At 45.8% G+C, this 26,408-nt stretch overlaps 1 protein-coding gene across 5 annotated transcripts in view; it reads left to right on the top strand.

Moving 5' to 3' along the window:
• The window catches only part of osbpl1a (oxysterol binding protein-like 1A), a 242,783-nt gene that overhangs the window by 195,138 nt on the left and 21,237 nt on the right, over positions 1-26,408 (top strand). For all 5 annotated transcript variants that reach the window (XM_038808561.1, XM_038808559.1, XM_038808562.1 and 2 more), the window contains 6 exons: positions 5,683-5,758; positions 7,114-7,248; positions 7,935-8,032; positions 9,981-10,163; positions 16,828-16,935; positions 17,017-17,106. In XM_038808561.1, the coding sequence (XP_038664489.1) occupies positions 5,683-5,758; positions 7,114-7,248; positions 7,935-8,032; positions 9,981-10,163; positions 16,828-16,935; positions 17,017-17,106 (690 nt within the window). The remainder of the gene's footprint in view (positions 1-5,682; positions 5,759-7,113; positions 7,249-7,934; positions 8,033-9,980; positions 10,164-16,827; positions 16,936-17,016; positions 17,107-26,408) is intronic.

Here is a 26,408-nt window from a genome sequence, read left to right as displayed (position 1 = left end):
CCGGAGCACCCGGAGGAAACCCATGCAGACACGGGGAGAACGTGCAGGCTCTGCACAGACAGTGACCCAAGGCCGGAATCGAACATAGGACCCAAGGAGCTGTGAGGCAATTGTGCTAACCACTGTGCTACCGTTCTGCCCTCTATTTACAGCCCATTGATTTATTGTTAGATTTGTACTCTCCATCTCTTCCTGTCACGGTCTGTTTATCATATTGGTACCTTGCTTCCTTGCCTTGCCTTTACTCTTTTTGGTTTACCACATTCACAAGTTTGATCCGTTGCCCCCACTATTTGGTTTAAAACCTTCTCTCCCTCCCAAGTTACGCAGCTGGCTGGATCACCAGCCCAGCGCAGTTCAGGTGTAGACTACCCCAATATTCCCCAACACTGGTGCCAGTGCCCCATGGGCTAGAACCCACTTTGCCCCCACCAGTCATTGAGCCGCCCATTCATTTCTTTAATCTTATTTGCCCGGTGCCAATTTGCACATGGCTCAGGTAATAATCCAGAAATTATTTCCTGTTTGAGTTTCAGCTGCTTATTTTGGTGCCTCACACAGACTAGGCAGATCCCATGCCTATGTTGTTGGTACCAAATGGACCACGATCACAGCATCCTCTCCCTCGCACTGTAAGGTCCCCTTCAGTCCTGAGCAAATGTCCGCAATCCTGGCACCGTCTCGCCGTCTGGACTCCCGCTCTTTGCTGCAGAGAATTGTGTCAGTTCTTCTCACTATTCTGTCCACCTCTCCCACTGCTCCCTCACCCAGTACCACGGTGTCACAGTCAGTTGGTTCACTCACCCAAGCAAGCTGAAAGAGCCGCACAGCTGTTGGACACTCCTGCACTCTCGCCCTCTGGGTCTCTTTACCCGCCTCATCTGCCATCAGCACCCCCTCCTCCACCCCTGTCCCTGACCCCCCTCCAAATCAGAAAACCCTATCCTACAAATCGGCCAACTTAACAGCTGTGTCACTCAAAAGATGAGAGGATGATTTGTTCATCCACCTAAGCTGGAAGATGGCGTCACGTTGCTTGTATTTTACACTTGCATCATACAATTCCGGATTGGAGATGTTTGCGGAACCATCCTTCTGTGGGCCCCGTATCTAAGGGAAGATGTGCTGGCCTTGGAAAGGGTCCAGAGGAGGTTCACAAAAATGATCCCTGGAATGAAACACTTATCCAATGAGGAACGGTTGAGGACTGTGTGTCTGTACTCGTTGGGGTTTAGAAGGACGAGGGGGGAAACTTACAGGATACTGCGAGGCCTGGATAGAGTGGACGTGGAGAGGATGTTTCCACTTGTAGGAAAAACTAGAACCAGAGGACACTATCTCAGACTGAAGGGACGATCCTTTAAAACAGAGATGTGGAGGAATTTCTCCAGCCAGAAGGTGGTGAATCTATGGAACTCTTTGCCGCAGAAGGCTGTGGAGGCCAAATCACTGAGTGTCTTTAAGACAGAGATAGATAAGTTCTTGATTAATAAGGGAATCAGGGGTTATGGGGAGAAGGCAGGAGAATGGGGATGAGAAAAATATCAGCCATGATTGAATGGCAGAGCAGACTCGATGGGCCGAATGGCCTAATTCTGCTTCTATGTCTTATGGTCGAACAATAGTTGCTCATTGACCATAACTGTGGAGAGTTGGCTTAATCCAGTTTGTGTATTTTTTTGACTCTATGTCTACACAAACATACATAGAAAATAGAAGCAGGAGGGGGCCATTTGGCCCTTCGAACCTGCTCCACCAATGATTATGATCATGGCTGATCATGAAGTTCAATCGCCTGATCCCGTCTTCTCCCCCATACCCTTTGATCCCCTTCGCCCCAAGAGCTATATCTAATTCTAATCTAAACCTCCACGTAATCCTGAGTTGTAGATTCACCCAGCTAGCACCTGATTTTCAGGTATGTTTGCTACTCCGAGCATGATATTTTATACAACAAAGCTACTTCATTTATTATACACTGTAACATAGTAAAATGTCCCAAGGTTCTTTCTTCACAGAGTGTTATCAAATAAAAATTCGAAACAAGCTATAGGGGTGAGGCGAGATTGATTGTCCTTGACATCAAGGTAGCATTTGACTGAGTATGGCATCAGGGAGCCCTAGCTAAACTGGAGTCAATGGGAATCGGGGAAAAATCTCTGCTGGTTGGAGTCATACTTGGCACAAAGAAAGATGGATGTGGTGGCTGGAGGTTAATCATCTCAGCTCCAGGACATCACTGCAGGAGGCCCTCAGGGTAGTGTCGTAGGCCCAACCATCTTCAGCTGGTTCGTCAATAACCTCCCTTCCGTCATAAGGTCAGAAGTGGGGATATTCACTGATGACTGCGCATACCATCTACAAAATGCACTGCAGGAACTCACCAAGTCTCCTTATGCTTCACCTTCCAAACCTACGACCATTACTATCTAGAAGGACAAGGGAAGCAAATACCTGGGAACCTCACCACCTGGAGGTTCCCCTCCAAGCCACTCATCACCCTGACTTGGAAATATATTGGCCGTTCCTTCACTGTCGCTGGGTGAAAATCCCGGAACTGCCTCCCTAACAGCACAGTGGGTGTACCTACACTTAATGGGCTGCAGCGGTTCAAGAAGGCAGCTCACCACCACCTGCAAGGGCAATTAGGATGATGGGCAATAAATGCTGGCCTAGCCAGCAACATGTGAGGAGACATAAGGGCTGATGATCAGAAAATTGGTCAAATTTGTCGGTATTAAGGAGCCTTTTGAAGGAGGAGAGAGAGAGAGGTGCAGAGATTTGGGGAGGGAATTCTGAGCTTGGCCTAAGGCAGCTGGAGGCATGATGGAGTGATTAAAACCAGGGATTCTCGAGAGGCTGGAATTGGAGGAACGCAGTCATTTTGGCGACTTGTAGGAAGAGTTTGCAGTGATAGAGAAGAGTGAGGTCATGGAGGGACTCGGCAATAAAGATGGGAAAGAATGATGAATTTTGAGGTTATGGTCCTACTTAAACCAGGCTTTGTCATTTGAATTTGTGGTAAATTGGTTACAGATTGTTAACTCCACCATTGTTGATGGTCCACAGCGACCCCAATTACAAGCTGCTCGGTCTTATCTTGAGCAATCTTCCTCAGCATGGTGATAATGTCGTGCGTCACAATGGAAGGTACCCTTGGTCTGAAGACTGTCTTTGCCTCTGTGAGGACTGTGCTGTGGTCACTACCCCTTCACGTGTCATGGGCAAACTTGTTAACACACCTGCATTAAAAAGCAAAATCTAAATCAAAATTTTCGACATATTTGCGTGCGTATAAAACAAAATTTGTCGTCTTGCATTACAACAGTGGCTACACTTCAAAAGTTTTTAATTGGCTGTCGGCCGCTTTGGGATGGCCAGGTGGGTGTGAAAGGTGCTATGCAAATGCAAGCCTTTATTCATTTTTCCTAACTCTTAGTGTTACAATATGCACGTGTATCAGATTGTCAGGACAAATACTTTGCAGAGCAGAACTTCACATGCCAAATAATTCAAATGCAAATTAGATTTCCTTCAGAAAATACAATTTGGAGATGCTGTCACTTTTCTGAGTAATTTGAGACATGGGATAGGATTCTCCGGAATTCCAGCGGCATGTTTCTCGATGGTATGCCATTCGCTAGCGGCAGGATTCTCTACTCACACCGCTCGCCGATAGAATTTCCCATTGAAGCCACCCCATGCTGCGGGAAAACTCGTCGGCAGGGGTGCACTTCCGGCAGGAGCGGAGAATCCCAACAGCCAGAGAATTCCAGCCATCATGATGTAAGTGTTGTAGACCAGGGAGGAGATGGATAACGGATGTGTTAAAGCTCTCTTGGCCTTTTTTTTTCAAAATGTTGTATTTTCTAGGTCTGTTGTAGCTTAAATGATATAAAGAAAGGCTTTACGTCCTGAGCTCAGGACTTTGTAAAGTGCTTCACAGCCAATTAAATACTTTCTGAAGTGCCTTCACAGATGCCAGGTTCGATTCCCGGCTTGGGTCACTGTCTGTGCGGCGTCTGCACGTTCTCCCCGTGTCTGCGTGGGTTTCCTCCGGGTGCTCCGGTTTCCTCCTACAGGTCCCAAAAGCCGTGCTTGTTAGGTGAATTGGACATTCTGAATTCTCCCACTGTGTACCCGAACAGGCGCCGGAATGTGGCGACGAGGGGATTTTCACAGTAACTTCATTGCAGTATTAATGTAAGCCTACTTGTGACAATAAAGATTATAAGAAATAAATCACCATTCTGGTGAAATGTAGCAGTTAAGATCTCACACACAGCAATACAGCAGGGCAGCAGGGTAGCATGGTGGTTAGCATAAATGCTTCACAGCTCCAGGGTCCCAGGTTCGATTCCCGGCTGGGTCACTGTCTGTGTGGAGTCTGCACGTCCTCCCCCTGTGTGCGTGGGTTTCCTCCGGGTGCTCCGGTTTCCTCCCACAGTCCAAAGATGTGCGGGTTAGGTGGATTGGCCATGCTAAATTGCCCGTAGTCACTGCAGATGGTGACATTTGAATTCATTAAAAATCTGGAATTAAAAGTCTAAAGATGACCATGAAATTATTGTCATAAAACCCCATCTGGCTCACTCACTAACGTCCTTTAGGGAAGGAAATCTACCGACCTTACCCGGTCTGGTCTACATATGACTCCAGACCCACAGCAAAGTGGTTGACTCTTAACTGCCCTTCAAGGGCAATTAGGGTGGACAATAAATGCTGCGACGTCCACATCCCATGGATGAATTTTTTAAAAAATTGATTTAACAATCACCAAGTCCACTTTCCTACCTTCTCTCCATAACCTTTAATTCCCCTCCTTCATTAAAATCCTATCAATTTCAGCCTTGAAACTATTCAAGGATCCGGCCTCCACTGCTTCCTGGGGAAAATAATTCTAAAGATTCTCCACTCTTTGTGAGAATAAAATCTTCCTCAAAACTGTCTTAAACGAGCACCCCCTTATTCTGCTCTCTGGTCCGACACTCTCCAACGAGTGGAAACATCCTCCCAACATTTGTCCTGTCTAACCCTCTGAGTCTCATGAGGCTGCCAGGATGATGGGAGGTGAACCAGATATTTTCTGTGATATTTTCCTGTCGCAATTCAGAATAAAGGTTGTGGTATTCCCCCATCCTCCCCTTCTTGTGGCCACTGCTCCGTCCTCTTTAAGTTCGCCAGGATTCTAATAACTTAATAGCTTACTACAGCGCAGTGTTGCAGCATTTACTTGGAGGGGATTAACACAAATAAATTTTGAATAATGGCCCAGATCAACACATAAATTCATTGGTATGTAACAGGGGCAGCACAGTGGTTAGCACTGCTGCCTCACAGCTCCAGGGACCCGGGTTGAATTCAGGTGACTGCCCGTGTGGAGTCTGCACGTTCTCCCCGTGTCTGTGCGGGTTTCCTCCGGGTGCTCCGGTTTCCTGCAAAGATATGCAGGTTGGGTGGGGTTATGGCGATTGGGTGGGGGAAGTAGCTCTAGATATGGTGCTCTTTTGGAGGGTCGGTGCAGACTTGATGGGCCGAAAGACCTCCTTCCGGACTGTAGGGATTCTATGAATTGAGCAGGAGGATTTGACGTGTTCTTGAGAACAGAATATCTGATTTTAATTTTTTACATTTGAGAATGATCAAAAATCTAAGAGTTTTCTTTCCATTTCTTTGCATTAGAACAAGCCTGCCAGCTCCAATGTTTTCCAGAAATGATTTTAGTATCTGGAGTATACTCCGTAAATGCATTGGAATGGTGAGTAAAGTCGGCTCTCTAAGTGTGTTTAGGTTTTTGATGTGTGAAATGAGGGGGCGAATAATCATCACCACGTAACATTCACACTTTAAGAATTTTATTTTCACGGTTACAGTTATATGGTTAGTAGTAGAATTATCTTAACAAGGCTCCATTCAGGAACAACCCCAATTAATTTTGTTTCCCTGTTTGCAATTGCCAACACACTTGTAAAAAAAAAATGTTCTTTTTAAGTTTTGTTCAGTGCCATTTTATATATCTTGGGAACAGGTGCAAGAATGCTTCTATAATTATCATCTTGGAAATAAACTTTATGCAACTTAATCCATTCCTTACCTAATGATTCCTGACTCAATATCAGCTTTAGTTAAAGGTCCATTTCACCATGATTGTATTGCTGGATCAGACTCGAGAAGCTAAATTGCCTACTCCTGCTCCTAGTTCTTATGCTATGGTGTTCTAAGAATGAAATATACTGTTTAATTCCACTTTCCAGCTCTTGGTCTATATCGCTATAAGTAACAGCACCTTGAGCACAAATCTGGCGTTCTTGATTAATAAGCGGATTTCTTGAATAATAAGGGAATCCGGGGTTATAGGAAGGCAGGAGAGCGGGGATGAGGAACATGTAACAGCCATGATCGAATGGCGGTAGCGCATCGATCGAACAGCGAAGCAAACTTGATAGGCCGATTGGCCTAATTCTGCTCCTATATCTTATGGTCTTATTGTTTCCGTTAGGTTGATTCTCTGCTTGCAAGTGATAATTCTCGGTTTTAAAATTACCATTTAATATTGTGGATATGTCAGTGATCTATCTCTGCTCGCTTTATATTCTCACCCTGATTGAATAAATGCTCACCTTAGGAAATTCAACTCATTGATCTGACTGATTGAATTGATTGGACCTAATTAATAAAATCTGGAATTGAAAGCTAGGCTCAGTGATGGTGAGCATGAAGAAGCTATCATTGATTGTCATAAAAACCCATCTGCTTTCAGTAATGTCTTATAGGGAAGGAAATCTGCCGTCCTTACCTGGTCTGACCTACGTGTGAATCCAGAGCCGCAGTAAAGTAGTTGACTCATAGCTACACCTCTGAGATGGCCCAGCAAGCCACTCAGTTCAAGGGCAATCAGGGATGGGCAGTAATTGCTGGCCCAGCAATGCCAACATCCCACAAAAGGATTTAACACAAAAATCTTTGTGTCTTACTTATCAGTGCTATTGCAGGGAGCTGAACTGCATATAGACCAATTGACGGTGCTTTTGAATTCATTATTTATAATCCTCTTACTCTAAATATGCTATTTATTCAAACTGCGATGACATGTGTAATTTTTTTTAATTCTAGGAGCTATCCAAGATTGCTATGCCTGTTATTTTTAATGAGCCGCTTAGCTTTCTCCAGCGACTTACAGAATACATGGAACATACATACCTCATCCATGAAGCAATTGTCTGCCATAATTCATTAGAGCGAATGCAGGTATAGTATAAACATTGCCATCTCAACTCTCGCTGCCGCCTATTCTGGACCCAGGTTGTGGCCCTGTTCAGACTAACTAATAAGGGAGAAACCTTTCGCCGGGTAAAATGTAGGATGCTACCAAACGGTGGGATTCTCTCCCGAAACGCTCCGACTCTCCACCTCTCCATTCACACCCGTGACACCTACCTCCTCCCTTTCTAAAATAGCCCTTGTCTGGCTGCGTGTCAGCGCCGCTGAAAGGCACCCGAGGCTGCTTTAGTGCATTAAAGGCGCTGTGTAATTGCACGTTATTGTGCCTATTGCCCTTTTCCACGCCAATCTTCGCTGCCTCCAAGTCTCTCAACAGATCCATAGAATCCCTACAGTGCAGAAGGAGGCCATTTGGCCCATCGAATCGGTCCTGACTCTTCGTTTCCATGATACTTGCTTTTTTTTGACTATTCCTGCCAAGCTCCTGCTCCAGCTGATGGAGGCACTCCCTTAGCCCTCTCGCCTACTTCCTTATACAACTTTATAAAAGAAACAATAATTTGGTGAAGTTGTGTATAGATCATTAGTTTCATTTAGACAGTTTAATGACTAAGATATTGGAGTTTTTGTAATGTTGACTGCAAATTGAATAAATGATATTTTTACCTTTTATTTGAGAGTAATAGTTTTTGTATTCAATACTCCTGACACAGTGTGTTGCAGCATTTGCAGTTTCTGCTGTTGCTTCTCAGTGGGAAAGGACAGGAAAACCATTTAACCCACTCCTCGGAGAGACATACGAGATGGTTAGGTGAGAAACTTGTCCGAATTTATCTGCTGGTTAACTTGTTTTGATTCAAGCAGTACAAATGAAGGAGGAGTTTTATGATGCGGGTTGCTTTTATAAATTCATTTACGGGATGTGGGCATCGCTGGCTAGGCCAACATTTATTGCCATCCTTAGATGCCCTTGAGAAGGTGGTGGTGAGTTGCCGCCTTGAACCGCTGCAGTCCGTATGGTGTAGGTACATCCACAGTGCTGTTAGAGATGAATTCCAGGATTTTGACGCAGTGACCTGAAGGAACGGCCGATAGATTTCCAAGTCAGGATCGTGAGTGACTTGGAGGGGAACCTCCAGGTGGTAGGGTTCCCATGTATGTGCTTCAATAGATGGTAGCAGGTGTGAGTTTGGAAGGCGCTGTCTAAGGAACCTTGGTGAGCTCCTGCAGTGCATATTGTAGATGGTACACACGGCTGCCACCGTGTGTAGGTGTTGGAGGGATTGAAGTTTGTGGACGGGGAGAGTAATCAAGCGGGGCTGCTTTGTCCTGGATGGTGTTGAGCTTCTTGAGTGTTGTTGGAGCTTCACTCATCCAGGCAAGTGGAGAGTATTCCATCCCACTCCCGACTTGTGCCTTGTCGATGGTGGACAGGGAGTCAGGAGGTCAATTCCTCTCTGCAGGATTCCAGGCGTCTGACCTGCTCTTGTGACCACAGCATTTATAAAGCTAGTCTACTTCAGTGTCTGTTCGTTGGTAACCCAAAAGATGTCGACTTCTTCCTTCTGAATTGTTTTGCAAGAAATCAAGAGGGCTACTGATGGATATCAAAGAAGAAAATGGAATTTTAAAGTAAAAATTGCAAAGTGCTCTCTCTGCATTGAGAAGCCCCTCAGCTGGAGCAGAGCTTGATGTTAATTCATCCACTCGAGACTAGCTTTTAGAGGGGGTAATGTGAAAACCAGGACCACAAGGAGCGTTTGACACAAATAGTATTGAAACGTTTGAGGAAAAGCTGGATAAACATATGGCGGGGGGGTTTAGAAGTAAAGGTTTATGCTGATAGGGTAAGATGGAGTAGGGCGGGCGGTGGCTTGTGTGAAACCAGCATGGATCCTTTGGGTTGAATGGACGGTGTTGGTCCAGTAGATTATGTGTAAGAATGCAAATGATTAATTAGTTGTGTTGGCTCCTGTTCTTTCAGTTGGGGATATTTTTATTTTCCAGGGTCCCAGTTTTGCAAAAGAGCGTAAGAAATAAGAAAAGGAGTCGGCCGGTCAGTCGTCCAAGCCCACTCTGCCATTCAATGTCTGTTCTGTGGTGGAAGTGAATAGTATAGATACATTTAAGGGGAAGCTGGATAAACACATGAGGGAAAGAGGACAGAGGGCTACGAGGGCCAATTTTCGATGAGGAAAGATGGGAGGGGCTCGAATGGAGCTGTGGTGGTTATGATTAGCATAGCTGCCTGCCATTGGTGCAGAACACCGGCTTACCATTGGCCCTGGTCGGTCATGTGCCTCTCGACCGGTTGGTTGAGACCAGTCATGTGACGGCTCCCCGATTGGTCGAGAGGCTGAGTTAACCCCGCCTCCAGGGCGGGGTATAAATACCCAGTACTCCCGGCGGTCGTCCTTCTACTGTAATTGACCGCAGGGCTTAACGTCTAGTATATTAAAGCCATACTTTTGTTCAGCAACTCGTCTCGCGTTCAATTGATGGTACATCAGGAGCACAGACGCTGATAAAGACCTGTCGCCCTGAATGTTCTTTGTCCGTGGTGTGTATCCTGTGCAAGTTATGGATAGTATCTTGAACCCTGTGTTTTGCTCAAGGTCCACGTCGGATGCAAATAATAAGACAAAATTAGTCCGCGTGACACTAAATTCCAATGCATTAAAGTTGCGGTTAGATTCTGAGGTAGTTATGATTGTACCTTGCATTGATGAGCTGGTGAAGGTGGTTTTTTTCTTTCACAGGCAGGATTTAGGATTCAAGCTTATATCTGAGCAAGTTAGTCACCATCCTCCAATCAGTGCATTCCATGCTGAAGGACTCACACACAGTTTTGTTTTCCATGGATCCATATATCCCAAACTCAAATTTTGGGGGAAGAGTGTGGAAGCAGAGCCGAAGGGAATTATGACACTGGAGCTTTTCAAGTAAGTGATAATGTTTTGTGTGGTAAGCGTATTAAGGTTTATGGAGCCAAAACAGTGCAGATGGCATCAAAATACAAATGAAATGAAAAAAAATCAGCCATGATCTAACTGGTTGAACAGGCTCGAGGGGCTGAATGGCCTCCTCCTCTTGTTACAACACCCTGGGCTAGTGCGCGGTACATTCCAGCGCCACTTGACCCAGAGTCACAACGCAATTGAATTAACCAATAATTCTTATAAAAACACCCAAAGTCTTTGGTCCCTAGCTGCCCAATAATTACAGTCACCAGGTTTGTAAATGTAAACGCAATTACCTTTCATCAATTACAAGACCGGTAATGAAATATGCAGCAAAGGCAACAGGTTAACTATTATCTAATTCCTAATTCCCCATATTCACGCCCCCTCCTCCACATACACACACAAGACAGACAAACACAGAGGGGAAGAAAGGGGTAAAACAAAAATCATAATAAAAGGGAAACAGAGTATTTGTTTCAGGTGGTGGTTTCCAGCACCTTTTCAAACTCTACTTTCAGTTCGAATCCCACAAATGTGGACAATAAGGGAATAGTGTAGATGGGCTTTAGAGTGGTTTCACAGGTCGGCGCAACATCGAGGGCTGAAGGGCCTGTACTGCGCTGTAATGTTCTATGTTCTAAGTCAGATGATGAAATTTGAAATCAAAAAATTGTAAGTCTTAATGAATTTGTTGTCGATTGTTGTAAAAACCCATCTGGTTCACTCATGTCCTTACCTGGTCTGGCCTACATGTGACTTTGGGTCCACAACAAAGTGGTTGACTCTTAACTGCCCCCTGAGGGGCAATTAGGGATGGGCAATAAATCCTGGACCAGCGGGCGATGCCGAAATCCCATAAAATATATTTTTTAAAGCTGCTAAAGTAAATATGCAGTTTCATTAGCTGCAGTGGAGGCTCCAAAAATGCTACGTTGGTTGTATCATGTGTAAACACAGACAAAGGAAATGTAATAGCTGTTTTAAGATGAGATGTTGAGAATGTTGAAATCAAACTCCCAGAAAATGGTCACGGGTGTAAATCAGTTTCTCAGCAGTGGTGATTTTGTAACATCGCAGTTTTCCTTCAAGAGGGCTGGAGGAGTCTGGAAAGGGATATGGATAACTTTTGTGGCTGGGCAAAAAATTTGGCAGATGGAATATATGTGGGAAATGTGAACTTGTTCATTTTGATAGGAAAGGGTGCTGGAAGGAGTAACAAGCCCAGAGAACCATGGATGGCCAGAGACATTCCGGATACAAAGAGGAGGAAAAGAGAGGCTTTTAACAAGTACAAGGGGAGCCAATCAGTGGAGGCATTAGTGGAGAACAGAAAGTGCAGGATGGAGCTTAAGAAAGCAATTGGGAGAGCAAAGAGGGGATATGAGAGAACTCTGGCTGCTAACGGTAGGGAAAAGATAGTCGAGAAGTATATCAATGTGAAGAGAATATAACCAGGGAAAGAGTAGGGCCAATTAGGGACCAACAGGGAAATCTGTGGGTGGAGCCAGAGGACATTGGTAGGGTGTTGAGCGAATACTTCACATCTGTCTTCATCGAAGAGAACGAGGAGGTAGATATGAAACTCTGGGAGAGAGACTGTCAGGTTCTTGAGCAAGTTGTCATAGGGAGTGATAAGGTATTGGAGGTATTGGCAGGCTTAAAAGTGGACAAATATCCAGGTCCAGATGAATTGTGTCCCAGGATGCTGTGGGTGGTGAGGGAGGGGATTGCAGGGGCTCTGACCCAAATTTTTAATTCCCCTCTGGCCTAAGGGGAGGTGCCAGAGGATTAGAGAACAGCTAATGTGGTCCCACTGTTTAAGAAATGTAGAGCTAAGCCAGGGAACTACAGGCCAATGAGTCACACGTCGTGGCAGGGAAACTATTAGAAAAGAGAGGAAAGATTTGAACAGGAGTAGTTAGCATGGATTTGTCAGAGGGAGGTCCTGGCTAACAAATTTGATTGAATTTTTTGAGCATGTGACCAATGTGTAGATGAGGGTAGTGCAGTTGATGTAGTTTACATGGATTTCAGCAAAGCCTTTGACGAGGTCCCACATGGGAGACTTATTAAGAAGGCAAAAGCACATGGGATACAGGGTGATTTGAAAAGGTGGATTCAAAATTGGCTTAGCTGCAGGAGACAGAGGGTGATGACAGACGGCTACTTTAGTGTCTGGAAGCCAGTGTCCAGTGGGGTACCACAGGGATCCGTGCTGAGTCCCCTATTGTTTGTCATTTATATAAATGACATAGATGACTATGTGGGGATAGGATCAGTAAGTTTGCGGATGGCACAAAGATTGGCCGGGTGGTTAACAGTGAAATTGAGTGTCTTGGGTTACAGGAAGATATATAGACGGGATGGTTGATTGGGCAGTTAAGTGGCAGATGGAATTTAACCCTGAAAAGTGTGAGGTGATACACTTTGGAAGGAGAAATTTGACTAGGACGTATTCAATGAATGGCCTGACACTGGGAAGTTCTAAAAAACAAAGGGACTTTGGTGTGCTTGTTCATAGATCTCTGAAGGCAGAAGGGCAGGTTAATAGGGTGACGAAAAAGGCCTATGGGACACTTGCTTTTATCAATCGTGGCATAGATTACAAAAGCAGGGAGGTCATGTTGGAGTTATATAGAACTTTGGTGAGGCCACAGCTGGAGTACTGTGTGCAATTCTGGTCGCCGCATTATAGGAAGGATGCGATTGTCCTGGAGGGAGATTCACCAGGATGTTGTCTGGGATGGAACATTTCAGTTATGAAGAGAGGTTTGATAGGCTTGGGTTGTTTTCGCTGGAGCAGAGAAGACTGAGGGGTGACCTGATCGAGGTGTGCAATATTGTGATGTGGAGATGCCGGCATTGGACTGGGGTGAGCACAGTAAGAAGTCTTACAGCGCCAGGTTAAAGTCCAACAGGTTTGTTTCGAATCATGAGCTTTGCTCCTTCCGGAAGGAGCAGTGCTCTGAAAGCTAGTGATTCGAAACAAACCTGTTGGACTTTAACCTGCTGCTGTAAGACTTCTGACAAGATTATGAGGGGGATAGACAGGTTGGATAGGGAGCAGCTGTTACCCATAGTTGAAGGGTCAGTTACGAGGGGACACAAGTTCAAGGCAAGCGGCAAGAGGTTTAGGGGGGGTTTGAGGAAAAACATTTTACCCAGAGGGTGGTGACAGTCTGGAATGCACTACCTGGGAGGGTGGGAGAGGCAGGTAGCCTCATATTGTTTAAAAAGTACCTAGATGAGTACTTGGCATGTCATAACATTTAAGACTATGGGCCAAGTGATGGTAAAGGGGATTAGGTAGAAAGTTCAGGTGTTTTTCACGTGTTAGTACAGACTCGATGGGCTGAAGGACCTCTTCCGCACCATATTATTCTGTGATTCTAAAGGAGTGTACTCTAAATGGAGGGAGAACTCTTGCGGTGCAGAGGGATCTGGATATCTTGGTACGTGAAACACAAAAAGGTGAGTCTGCGGATACAGCAAGTGATTAATAATAATAATCGCTTCTTGTCACAAGTAGGCTTCAATGAAGTTACTGTGAAAAGAAGGCAAATTGAATGTTGTTTTATTGTAAGGGGACTGGAATGTAAAAGTACGGATATTTTGCAACAGATGTACAAGGTGTTGGTGATACCACATTTGGAGCACTGTGTCAGTTTGTGTCTCCTTACCTAAGGGTAGAAATGCTTTCGAAGCAGTTCAGAAAAGGTCCACTCAACTGATACCTGGGTTGGGGGGTGGGGGGGGGGAGATTATCTACTGAGGGGAGATTGGGAAGGCTGGGCCTGTTGCCAGTGGAGTTTAGAAGAGGTAATCTTATTGAGACATGAAAGATCCTGAGGGAACTTGGACAGGATGGATGCTGAAGGCATGTTTCCACTTGTGGGAGAGACTCGAACTTGAGGGTGCATTTTAAAAATATGGGGCCTCCCATTTAAGACTGAGGTGAGGAGAATTGTTTTCTCTGAGGGTTGACAGTCTTGGGAACTCTTTTTTTTCCCCAGAGAGTGATGGTGTTGGGGGTCACTGAATATCTTAAAGGCAGAGGTGGGTAGATCTGGGCTAACAAGGGTGTCAAAGGTTACCAGGGTAGGGGGAACGGGCACTTAAGGCCACTGTCAAATTGGCCAGACTTTATTAAATGCCGGAGCAGGCTCGAGGGGCCGAATGGCCTACTGCTGGTTTGTATGTTGATCTGCACCCTTAAAAGGTTGTAAAAGCGAGAACTAATACACAAGACTCCATCTCCTACAAGGATTCAGAGCAATTGCACCAGCCGAGGAATTATGTTAAAGCTTTCATAGAATCATAGAGAAATACAGCACAGAACAGGCCCTTCGGCCCACGATGTTGCGCCGAACTTTTGTCCTAGGTTAATCATAGGATTTTGGACAATTTTTCATGGCCAATCCACCCAACCTGCACATCTTTTGACTGTGGGAGGAAACCGGAGTACCCGGAGGAAACCCACGCAGTCACGGGGAGGATGTTTGATGGTTCTTCCGGTGTCCCTCTTACTGACGAAGCGGGTGTGTCACAGCATTGGTCAATCCTGCAACAAGCACAACAGGGAGTGGGGAAACCAAAGGGATGGGAGCGTTTGGAGACTTACTCACCTCGGAGCAGAATTCTGGGAATCAGATCTTCACGGCTGCTTATTTTGGGGATCTGGGCAGTCCTTATTCCGCACACAGCAGACACATCTGCACTTTCCAGCTCACAGTTATCAGGAAACCCAAGAGGAACACTTCATTTACACAGTAGCTATATGTAGTAGAGCTCCCCGTGGTTTAGTCACAGGTTCATGACCTATTCGACCAGTAAGAAGTCTTACAACGCCAGGTTAAAGTCCAACAGGTTTGTTTCAAACACTAGCTTTCGGAGCACTGCTCCTTCCTCAGGTGAATGAAGAGGTCTGTTCCAGAAACATCTATATAGACAAATTCAAAGATGCCAGATACTACCATGTTGTAAGACTTCTTACTGTGCTCACCCCAGTCCAACGCCGGCATCTCCACATCATGGCTATTCGACCAGAGCAATGATCTGCATTTGAGAACTAATTAGTTGCTTCCTTGTGTCAGCAGAAAGATTAATTAGTATTGTTTTAACAAGAATATGGAATAACAATAGTTTCTGTTGTCAGATTGCACGTCAATCACACTCTGGATGCGTTTGGCTCTGAGACTCGAGTTTGAGTTTACTCCACACTGGCAGGGGGGTTTGTCCGATGACTGAAAAGGCTCAAAGTGAAGTAAATTCTGGCTAATTCGCACCCACTTCCATTCTGGTAAAAAATAAAGGGCTGGTAATTTGATGGAGTGAATTAAGCCCAAAATCGAGGGCAAGGTGATAGGGTTTGGATGAGAGCTAAGCTGTGCCATCCAGATAATGCAGAGTGAGCAATGAGTCGGTTTCTCATTTTGCATATGGCTACGGTGTGCACAACGTTGTGGTGCCGATTCAGGTTATCAAAATGCTCCTCCTTGGGTTGGGTCACTGGGTTAGCGAATGTGCAGGCGATATTTGTTTTTGTAAACGAAAGACGCTAAATTGGCACATGGCACGAAAGTAAGGATATAATGTTGGAATGGTAACAAAACACTGGTGAGGCCACAACTGGAGTATTGTGGGCAGTTCTGGTCACCACATTACAGGAAGGACGTTATTGCTCTGAGTGCAGAGGAGGTTTGCAAGAATGTTGCCAGGGATAGAAGAGTGTAGCTACGAGGAAAGATTGGATAGAATCATAGAATTTACAGGGCAGAAGGGGGCCATTCGGCCCATCGAGTCTGCACCGGCCCTTGGAAAGAGAACCCTAATCAAGCCCACTCCTCCATCCAACCCCAGTAACCCCACGTAAACTTTTTGGACACTAAGGGCAATTGATCATGGCCAATTCACCTAACCTGCACGTCTTTGGACTGTAGGAGGAAACCGGAGCACCCGGAGGAAACCCACGCAGACACGGGGAGAACGTGCAGACCGGTCCGCACAGAGAGTGACCCAAGCTGGGAATCGAACGTGGAACTGTGAAGCAACTGTGCTGACCACTGTGCTACCGTACTGCCCACAAGGGTTGGGGTTATTTTCCTTGGAACAAAGAAGGTTGAGGGGGTGACTTGATTGAGGTGTATAAAATTGAGGGGAAGAGAATGGACAGGGTAAAATTCTTTCCCTTGGTGGAGAATACTAGAACCAGGGGACAGAGATTCAAGATAAGAGGCAGAAGGTGTGGAGGGGACATGGGGAAGAACCTTTTTACGCAGAGGGTAGTGGAGGTCTGGAATTTGCTGCCCGAGTTGGTGTTATGGGCTGAGAACCTAAACACTTTTAAAAAGTACCTGGATCTGCTTCTTAAGTGCTGTAAGCTACAGGGCTAAGGACCGGGTGTAGGAAGGTGGGATTAGAAAGGGCACCTGGGTGTCATCGGGCTGGCATGGACAAGATGGGCCAAATGGCCTCCTTCTGTGCTGAAACTTTTCTGCGGGTCTACGGCAGAATATTTAAAAATAAAAGATCATTCAAAAAGGAGATATTAACATCTACCCACAACCTCCTGTCTCCTCCTCCGCTGCGGATGAACTTGCTGCGTGTTTACACCAATTAAATGAATATTTTATTGCCCCTGCAGGGACAATGAAGCATACACTTGGACAAATCCCACGTGCTGTGTACACAACATTATAGTGGGTCAGCTATGGATCGAGCAATATGGAAATGTTGAAATAACTAATCACAAGTAAGGGCTGAATGACTTTGTTAAAGTTATCCTCGTTTTGGACACTTGAAGAGGTACTAACTGAAGGTGATATGTCCACAGGTCCGGTGAGAAATGTATTCTGAACTTCAAGCCCTGTGGCCTCTTTGGTAAAGAATTGCACAAAGTTGAAGGTTACATTCAGGACAAAAGGTAAGCTTAATCCGTCTGCCAGTTCTTTAAAGATAATCCTTTGTCATTAATGCTTTGCTGGACGTCGGTATCACGTCATCTGAAACATCGCACTGACGTCAAAGCTGATTTATAGCTACAGCTATACAAAGACCTGGTAAGACCACACCTGGAGTTACTCTGAGCAATTCATGGTCCCACACCAGAGGTCAGAGGTGGGATATATTGGTCTTTGGAGGGAGTGGGAGGTAGATTTACCTTTCCCAGGGTGGAGGGGTCAGTCACTAGAGGGCATAGGTTTAAGGTCCATGGGGCAAAGTTTAGAGAAGATGTGCGAGGCAGGTTTTTTTCGCAGAGGGTGGTGAGTGCCTGGAGCATGCTGCCAGGGGAGGTTGTGGAAGCAGATACATCGGCGTTCAAGAGGCATCTTGACAAACACATGGATAGGATGGGTATAGAGGGATACGGCACAAGGAAGTGCTGAGGGTTTAGGCCAAGGGTGGTTTCATGACCGGTACAGGCTTGGAGGGCCGAAGGGCCTGTTCCTGTGCTATATTGTTCTTTGTTCTTAGTTCTAATACCTGGAGCTGGATTCTCCGGCCACGTCCACACTGGCAACCGGAGAATCCTGCCAAACATAGATGCTACATACAGCTGCTGTGACACTTGTTAAACATTAGCCGCTTTAAGCAGCTCTCACAGTGTTGAATTTGAGTACACAATGTGGACACGGTAGCATAGTGGTTAGCATGGTTGCTTCACAGCTTCAGGGTCCCAGTTCGATTCCCGCTGAGTCACTGTCTGTGCGGAGTCTGCACGTTCTCCCGTGTCTGCGTGGGTTTCCTCCGGGTGCTCCGGTTTCCTCCCACAGTCCGAAGATGTGCGGGTTAGGTGGCTTGGCCATGCTAAATTTCCCTTAGTGTCCAAAAGTGTTAAGTGGTGGTTACTGGGTTACGGGGATGTGGTAGATACGTGGGCTTGAATAGGGTGCTCTTTGTAAGGGTTGGTGCAGATTTGATGGGCCGAATGGCTTCCTGCACTGTACATTCTATGATTCTAAGGTCGATGGACTTCTCCATCGTCTGCGTTTCGCCCGTGGCGTTCCTGCGGTGGGTGGGGCGGATGAATCCAGTCCCTATGTTACAAGAAGTAATTTCCAATGGGAGATCAGATCACTAATGTCCTTCAGTGAAGGAAATCTGCCGTCCTGACCTGGTCTGGCCTACACGTGACTCCAGGCCAACACAGCGATGCAGTTGACTCTTAACTGACCCCCACTGAAATGGCCGAGCAAGCCACTCACTTCAAGGAGAACTAGGGATGGGCAACAAATGCTGGCCCAGTCAGTGACTCCCACATGCCAAGGACAAATATGAAAATAAAATAAAATATAACTTTTCAATTCCCTGGAATTTAGCAGGCTGAGGGATAAGTTGCTTGAAGATTTCAAGATATAAAGGAGAACTGGTCGAGGAGATAGAGAGAAATTAGGTGTACAACGGTTCTTCAATGCTTAAGAATAAATGTCTAATCTTTCCTCAATTAGTAACAGCTGCATTCACTTAGAAACTAAAGCAAACATCGTAACAGGATTCCAGGGCAGCACGGTGGGTTAGCACTGCTGCCTCACGGCGCCGAGGTCCCAGGTTCGATCCCTACTCTGGGTCACTGTCCGTGTGGAGTTTGCACATTCTCCCCGTGTCTGCGTGGGTTTCGCCCCCACAACCCAAAGATGTGCAGGCTAGGTGGATTGGCCACGCTAAATTGCCCCTTAATTGGAAAAAATGAATTGGATACTCTAAATTTGTTTTAAAAAGGAACAGGATTCCAATATTAGCATCCGAGCTGGTATTGGTTGGATTGGATTGGATTTGTTTATTGTCACGTGTACCGAGGTACAGTGAAAAGTATTTTTATGCGAGCAGCTCAACAGATCATTCAGTACATGGAAGAAAAGGGAATTAAACAAAATTCAAGAAAATACATAATAGGACAACACAAGATATACAATGTAACTACATAAGCACCGGCATCGGATGAAGCATACAGGGTGTAGTGTTAATGAGGTCAGTCCATAAGAGGGTAATTTAGGAGTCTGGTGACAGTGGGGAAGAAGCTGTTTTTGAGTCTGTTCGTGCGTGTTCTCAGACTTCTGTATCTCCTGCCTGGTGGAAGAAGTTGGAAAAGTGAGTAAGCCGGGTGGGAGGGATCCTTGATTATGCTGCCTGCTTTCCCCCGGCAGCGGGAGGTGTAGATGGAGTCCATGGATGGGAGGCAGGTTCGTGTGATGGACTGGGCGGTATTCACGACTCTCTGAAGTTCCTTGCGGTCCTGGGCCGAGCAGTTGCCATACCAGGCTGTGATGCAGCCCGATAGGATGCTTTCTATAGTGCATCTGTAAAAGTTGGTAAGGGTTAATGTGGACATGCCGAATTTCCTTAGTTTCCTGAGGAAGTATAGGCGCTGTTGTGCTTTCTTGGTGATAGCGTCGACGTGAGTGGACCAGGACAGATTTTTGGTGATGTACACCCCTAGGAATTTGAAACTGCTAACCATCTCCACCTCGGCCCCGTTGATGCTGACAGAGGTGTGTACAGTACTTTGCTTCCTGAAGTCGATGACCAGCTCTTTAGTTTTGCTGGCATTGAGGGAGATATTGTTGTCGTTACACCACTCCACTAGGTTCTCTATCTCCCTCCTGTATTCGGACTCATCGTTATTCGAGATCCGGCCCACTATGGTCGTATCGTCAGCAAACTTGTAGATGGAGTTGGAACCACGTTTTGCCACGCAGTCGTGTGTGTACAGGGAGTAGAGTAGGGGGCTAAGTACGCAGTCTTGCGGGGCACCGGTATTGAGGACTATTGTGGAGAAGGTGTTGGTGTTCATTCTTACTGACTGTGGTCTGTTGGTCAGAAAGTCAAGGATCCAGTTGCAGAGTGGAGAGCCAAGTCCTAGGTTTTGGAGCTTTGATATGAGCTTGGCTGGGATTATGGTGTTGAAGGCGGAGCTGTAGTCAACAAATAGGAGTCTGCTGTTGGAGTCCTTGTTTTCGAGATGCTCTAGGGATGAGTGTAGGGCCAGGGAAATGGCGTCTGATGTGGACCGGTTGCGATGGTATGCGAATTGAAGTGGGTCAAGGCGTTCCGGGAGTATGGAGGTGATGCGCTTCATGATCAGCCTCTCGAAGCACTTCATTACAACTGACGTCAGGGCCACCGGGCGGTAATCATTGAGGCATGTTGCCTGGTTCTTCTTTGGTACCGGTATGATGGTGGTCTTCTTGAAGCAGGTGGGGACCTCGGAGTGGAGTAGGGATAGGTTAAAGATGTCTGTGAATACCTCTGCCAGCTGGTATGCGCAGGCTCTGAGTGCACGACCAGGGATCCCGTCCAGGCCCATCGCCTTCCATGGGTTCACTTTCAGGAAGGCCGATCTGACTTCGGAAACTGTGATGGTGGGTATGGGTGAATTATGGGCTGCTGGGGCACTCGACAGCGGATTGTTGGTTATCTGCTCAAACCGAGCATAGAATGCATTAAGTTCATCGGGGAGGGGATTAGGCTGAAGGAGATTGATGTAAGTTCACGGAGAGGTTTGCAAGTGAGAATGAGGGTTTTGGGGCACCAATGGAAGTTGGCGAACACAGCAATGGTAGGGGGAGAGAGTTGGGACAGGGTACAGCCACTGCTGTTGGTTTATAATGGAGCTGGGTAGGTCAGACAAGAGAGTGTGAGAAATCCAATCTGGTGGGAAGAAATAGCATGGCTGAAGGTTTTGAAAGTGTCGTGTTTGAGCTGGCATTGGACAGCAATATAGACAATCAGTCATTTGGTATTAAATAACTTAAATATTGTTGAGAAGAGCGATATGTTGCTGAGGCTTTTCCGCTTGTATTTGTACAAGATCATCTCCCTCGCCCTACACCTCCTAATTCCTATAATCCTACAACAATCCTCCATTAGGTCTGATTACCTTAATCACACTGAAAATCTGCCTCGAGTAACTCACCTCCTGACCCCCAAAATGAAATAAAATGAAATGAAATTCATGTCCACCATAACGAGGCACAAGTCAGGAGTGTAATGGAGTATTCTCCAGTTGCCTGGATGAGTGTAACTCCGACAACACTCGAGACCACCCAGGCTAAAGCGGCCCACTTAGAACATAGAACATTACAGCGCAGTACAGGCCCTCGATGTTGCGCCAACCTGTGAAACTATCTGAAGCCTATCTGACCTACACTATTCCATTTTCATCCATATGTCTATCCAGTGACCACTTAAATGCCCTTAAAGTTGGCGAGTCTACTACTGTTGCAGGCAGGGCGTTCCACACCCCTACTACTCTCTGAGTAAAGAAACTGCCTCTGACATCTGTCCTATATCTATCTCCAATCAATTTAAAGCTGTGTCCCCTCGTGTTTGTCATCCCCCATCCGGTGGACTCTCACTGTCCACCCTATCTAACCCTCTGACTATCTTATATGTCTCTATTAAGTCACCTCTCAGCCTTCTTCTCTCTAATGAAAACAACTTCAAGTCCCTGAGCCTTTTCTCGTAAGACCTTCCCTCCATACCAGGCAACATCCTAGTAAATCTCCTCTGAACCCTTTCCAAAGCATCCACATCCTTCCTATAATGTGGTGACCAGAACTGCACGCAGTACTCCAGGAGCGGCCGCACCAGAGTTATGTACAGCTGCAGCATGACCTCGTGGCTCCGAAACTCAATCCCCCTACTGATAAAGGCTAGCACACCATAAGCCTTCTTAACAGCCCTATTAACCTGGGTGGCAACTTTCAGGGATTTATGTACCTGGATGCCGAGATCCCTCTGTTCATCTACACTACCAAGAATCTTGCCATTAGCCCAGTACTCTGCATTCCTGTTACTCCTTCCAAAGTGAACCACCTCACACTTTTCCGCATTAAACTCCATCTGCCACCTCTCAGCCCGGCTCTGCAGCTTATCTATGTCCCTCTATAACCTATAGCATCCTTCAGCACTATCCACAACTCCACCGACCTTCGTGTCATCTGCAAATTTACTAACCCACACACTGGACATTCATACTTTGAATACTTTATTTGTGCAACTGTCCATTTGCTGCCTTGGATATAAAAACATCACTACTGTGTAGATAAAAGTAGTGAAGCATTCATGAAAGTGCAGGGTATATAAAAATTCATGTCGTCGTCGTTAATGGGAATGTTAGGAAAGCATTTAGACTTGTGAATTCAGTATGTTGGCCAGTAATATTTTTGTGACATGGGGAAATACAGGAACTTGTTTTCTCCACACCTTGCCCCTTTGTCTAATGTCAATATTGGCTCTATCCTTTGTCTAATGCCACTATTGACTACTAGGCTAAAAGGGAGTGCCTTCCTGAGGTTTGCCCATGTGTCCATCCCATTAAATAAGCCCCTCAGTGTGGTTATTCCAAAAACCAGGCATTACAGCTGAGGCCCAAGTCTACATGAGTGCATACAAGATGGGGGCTGTTACTGGGTTATGTCTTTTTTTTCTCTCGTTTCTCAGCACCCCCAGTCGCTTTGGAAATAAATATTGTTATCTGCCATGAGGGCTTTAGGTGCTCGGTCACTGAATATACATTAAGGTTTCTGGATGTGGGACTAGTAGTGGAGTCGGATGAAGACCATAATCTTGCTGAATGACAGAGCACACTTGAGTGACTGTATGTCGTAGTCCTATTATTTGTGTTCTTGATGCCATTGCTTAAAGTGCTATCCTGGCTGAGTGGACCAGGTCTGAAATCTTGCGGTCTATATGGCCCAACCACTGTTCGCAGCCAACAGTCTGATGTGAGCCTTTTGTGGAATGCCAAGTGTACATGTAATCTTAGGGGGAGGTTTCTGAGCCAGCTGTGGAACTTGCAAAATTGATGTAAAGGAAGCATTAGCTGGTCACTGTTTCAAAAATTTTAATTTGAAAAACGCTGAATAAATTTGTTGGTACATCTGGCAAACCAAAGGAAATTAAACGACTAAAATTCCAGTACATTGGCATATCACTGAGGTACTGTATGCTACACCAGTACATTTCAGGGCTACCAGCTATGCATTACTAAAATATTACATAAGTAACTGAAATGAGATCAGCTGATCTTCAAATTTGATTGTGTAGTAATGTATGAGATTTGAAGGATAAATAACCATTGGTTAGCATGTCAACCATATACAAACTGCATCTTTGTCAAACCTGAAACGAAATGGAGGTAATCATCTAGTACTTGTCATGAGTTTAGCTCAGCTAAAACAAAAACTAGGTGTTCAATGTATCTATTGAAGTTTTGTCTGCACACATTTAGAATGGAAAATGCTTAAATAAACTTGTCATATTGGAAAAAAAAAATAAAAAAAAAAGGGGCAGCAGGGTAGCATGGTGGTTAGCATAAATGCTTCACAGCTCCAGGGTCCCAGGTTCGATTCCCGGCTGGGTCACTGTCTGTGTGGAGTCTGCACGTCCTCCCCCTGTGTGCGTGGGTTTCCTCCGGGTGCTCCGGTTTCCTCCCACAGTCCAAAGATGTGCGGGTTAGGTGGATTGGCCATGCTAAATTGCCCGTAGTGTCCTATAGTAAGGTTAAGGGGGGGAGTTGTTGGGTATAGGGTATAGGGTGGATATGTGGGTTTGAGTAGGGTGATCATGGCTCGGCACAACATTGAGGGCCGAAGGGCCTGTTCTGTGCTGTACTGTTCTATGTTCTATGTTCTAACCCATCCTTCTACACCCTCTTCCAGGTCATTTATAAAAATGACAAACAGCAGTGGCCCCAAAACAGATCCTTGCGGTACACCACTAGTAACTGAACTCCAGGATGAACATTTGTCATCAACCACCACCCTCTGTTTTCTTTCAGCTAGCCAATTACTGATCCAAACCGCTAAATCACCTTCAATCCCATACTTCCGTATTTTCTGCAATAGTCTGCCGTGGGGAACCTTATCAAACGCTTTACTGAAATCCATATTCACCACATCAACCGCTTTACTCTCATCCACCTGTTTGGTCACCTTCTCAAAAAACTCAATAAGGTTTGTGAGGCATGACCTACCCTTCACAAAACCGTGTCGACTATCGCTAATTAACGTGTTCATTTCAAGATGATTATACACCCTATCTCTTATAACCTTTTCCAACATTTTACCCACAACCGAAGTAAGGCTCACAGGTCTATAATTACCAGGGTTGTCTCTAATCCCCTTCTTGAACAAGGGGACAACATTTGCTATCCTCCAGTCTTCCGGCACTATTCCTGTCGACAAAGACGACATAAAGATCAAGGACAAAGGCTCTGCAATCTCCTCCCTGGCTTCCCAGAGAATCCTAGGATAAATCCCATCTGGCCCAGGGGACTTACCTATTTTTACACTTTCCAAAATTGCTAACACCTCCTCCTTCTGAACCTCAATCCCATCTAGCCTGGGCGACTGTACCTGAGTATTCTCCTCGACAACATTGTCTTTCTCCAGTGTAAACACTGACGAAAAATATCCATTTAACGCTGCCCCTATCTCCTCTGATTCCACCTCCATTCCTTGATCCTATCCGCCAACGACTTTTTGTGTCCTCTCCTCGCTCTTCTTAACTCTCCCTTTAGGTCCTTCCTGGCTAACTTGTAACTCTCAAGTGCCCTAACTGAGCCTTCGTGTCTCATCCTAACATAAGCCGCCTTCTTCCTCTTGACAAGTGCTTCAACTTCCTTAGTAAACCACGGTTCCCTCGCTTGACCACTTCCTCCCTGCCTGACAGGTACATACTTATCAAGGACACGCAGTAGCTGTTCCTTGAATAAGCTCCACATTTCGATTGTACCCATCCCCTGCAGTTTCCTTCCCCATCCTATACATCCTAAATCTTGCCGAATAGCATCATAATTGCCTTTCCCCCAGCTATAATTCTTGCCTTGTGGTATATACCTATCCCTGCCCATCGCTAAAGTAAACATAACCGAATTGTGATCACTATCACCAAAGTGCTCACCTACATCTAAATCTAACACCTAGCCGGGTTCATTACCCAGTACCAAATCCAATGTGGCATCGCCCCTTGTTGGCCTGTCTACATACTGTGTCAGAAAACCCTCCTGCACACACTTGACTGGCATCCCATCCACAAACATTCAAACCCTCCACCACCGACAAACAGTGGCTGCCGTGTGTACCATCTACAAGATGCACTGCAGTAACTCACCAAAGGCTCCTTAGGCAGCACCTTCCAAACCCATGACCTCTACCATCTAGAAGGACAAGAGCAGCACATACCTGGAAACCCTACCACCTGGAGGTTGCCCTCCAAGTCGCTCACCACCCTGACTGGGAAATATATCGGCCGTTCCTTCACCGTTGCTGGGGTAAAGTCCTGGAACTCCCTCTCTAACAGCACAGTGGGTGTACCTACATCATATGGACTGCAGCGGTTCAAGAAGGCCTTCCCATGGTGGCTTTACCAACAACATTAAGATCCCTTGAATGATTTTAGAAGGTGGACTTACTCGAAGCAACGTTCAGGGCTGTAAAGTAGTTTCACTGCTGCTTAATATAAAGAGAACAGGTATTTGGGAGTGTGATCAGTCTCCCTGTGCTTGTCCCCTTGTATTATCAGTTCAGTATATGCATACAATAATCCACCAGTATATGCTGGCAGTGCAATGATTGTTTATGTGAGTTGGAAAGGAATTCCACCAGGATTTTCCCCTTAAGACCACAAGACATAGAAGCAGAATTAGGCTATTCGGCCCATGGAGTCTGCTTCACCCATTCAATCATGGCTGATATGCTTCTTGTCATAATATACACCAGTATATCATGGTGCAGACACACACTGATGGACATACACTGGGACCAATCAATATGCACAAACACCGCAGCCAATCACCAGTTAGAATACACACACTATAAAGGCAGAGGGCACCACGGTTCCCGCTCATTCTGGGTGCTGCCTCTCAGTAGAACAAGAACTCATCAAGTCTAGCACAGACTCACACCACGTGCTGAGAGAATCAACTGGTTCGGACAGGCACCGGTCTCTAGTTTAAACTAGCATCGTTTAAACCCGCAGTTCTCGTATGTCGATTAGTTAATAGTTAGTTAATAAAATAGAGTTGAACCTTCCTCAGTGTTGGTGGTATATGTTCACCTCGCAAGCCTACACTATCCGACACTTAATTTCTTATTCCCATTCTCCTGCCTTCTCCCCGTAACCCATGATCCCCATATTAATCCTGAAAGATTTTTATGTTTTCTTTGCCTCACCCATGATGTAGGGTGTAGGGGGAGAGTGGTAAGGATGGGATGTGATACA

This window comes from Scyliorhinus canicula, chromosome 10 (assembly GCF_902713615.1).
Source record: "Scyliorhinus canicula chromosome 10, sScyCan1.1, whole genome shotgun sequence".
Lineage (NCBI taxonomy): Eukaryota > Metazoa > Chordata > Chondrichthyes > Carcharhiniformes > Scyliorhinidae > Scyliorhinus > Scyliorhinus canicula.
The sequence above is the reverse complement of the archived record's forward strand: the minus strand, read 5'-3'. Positions and strand labels throughout refer to the sequence as shown.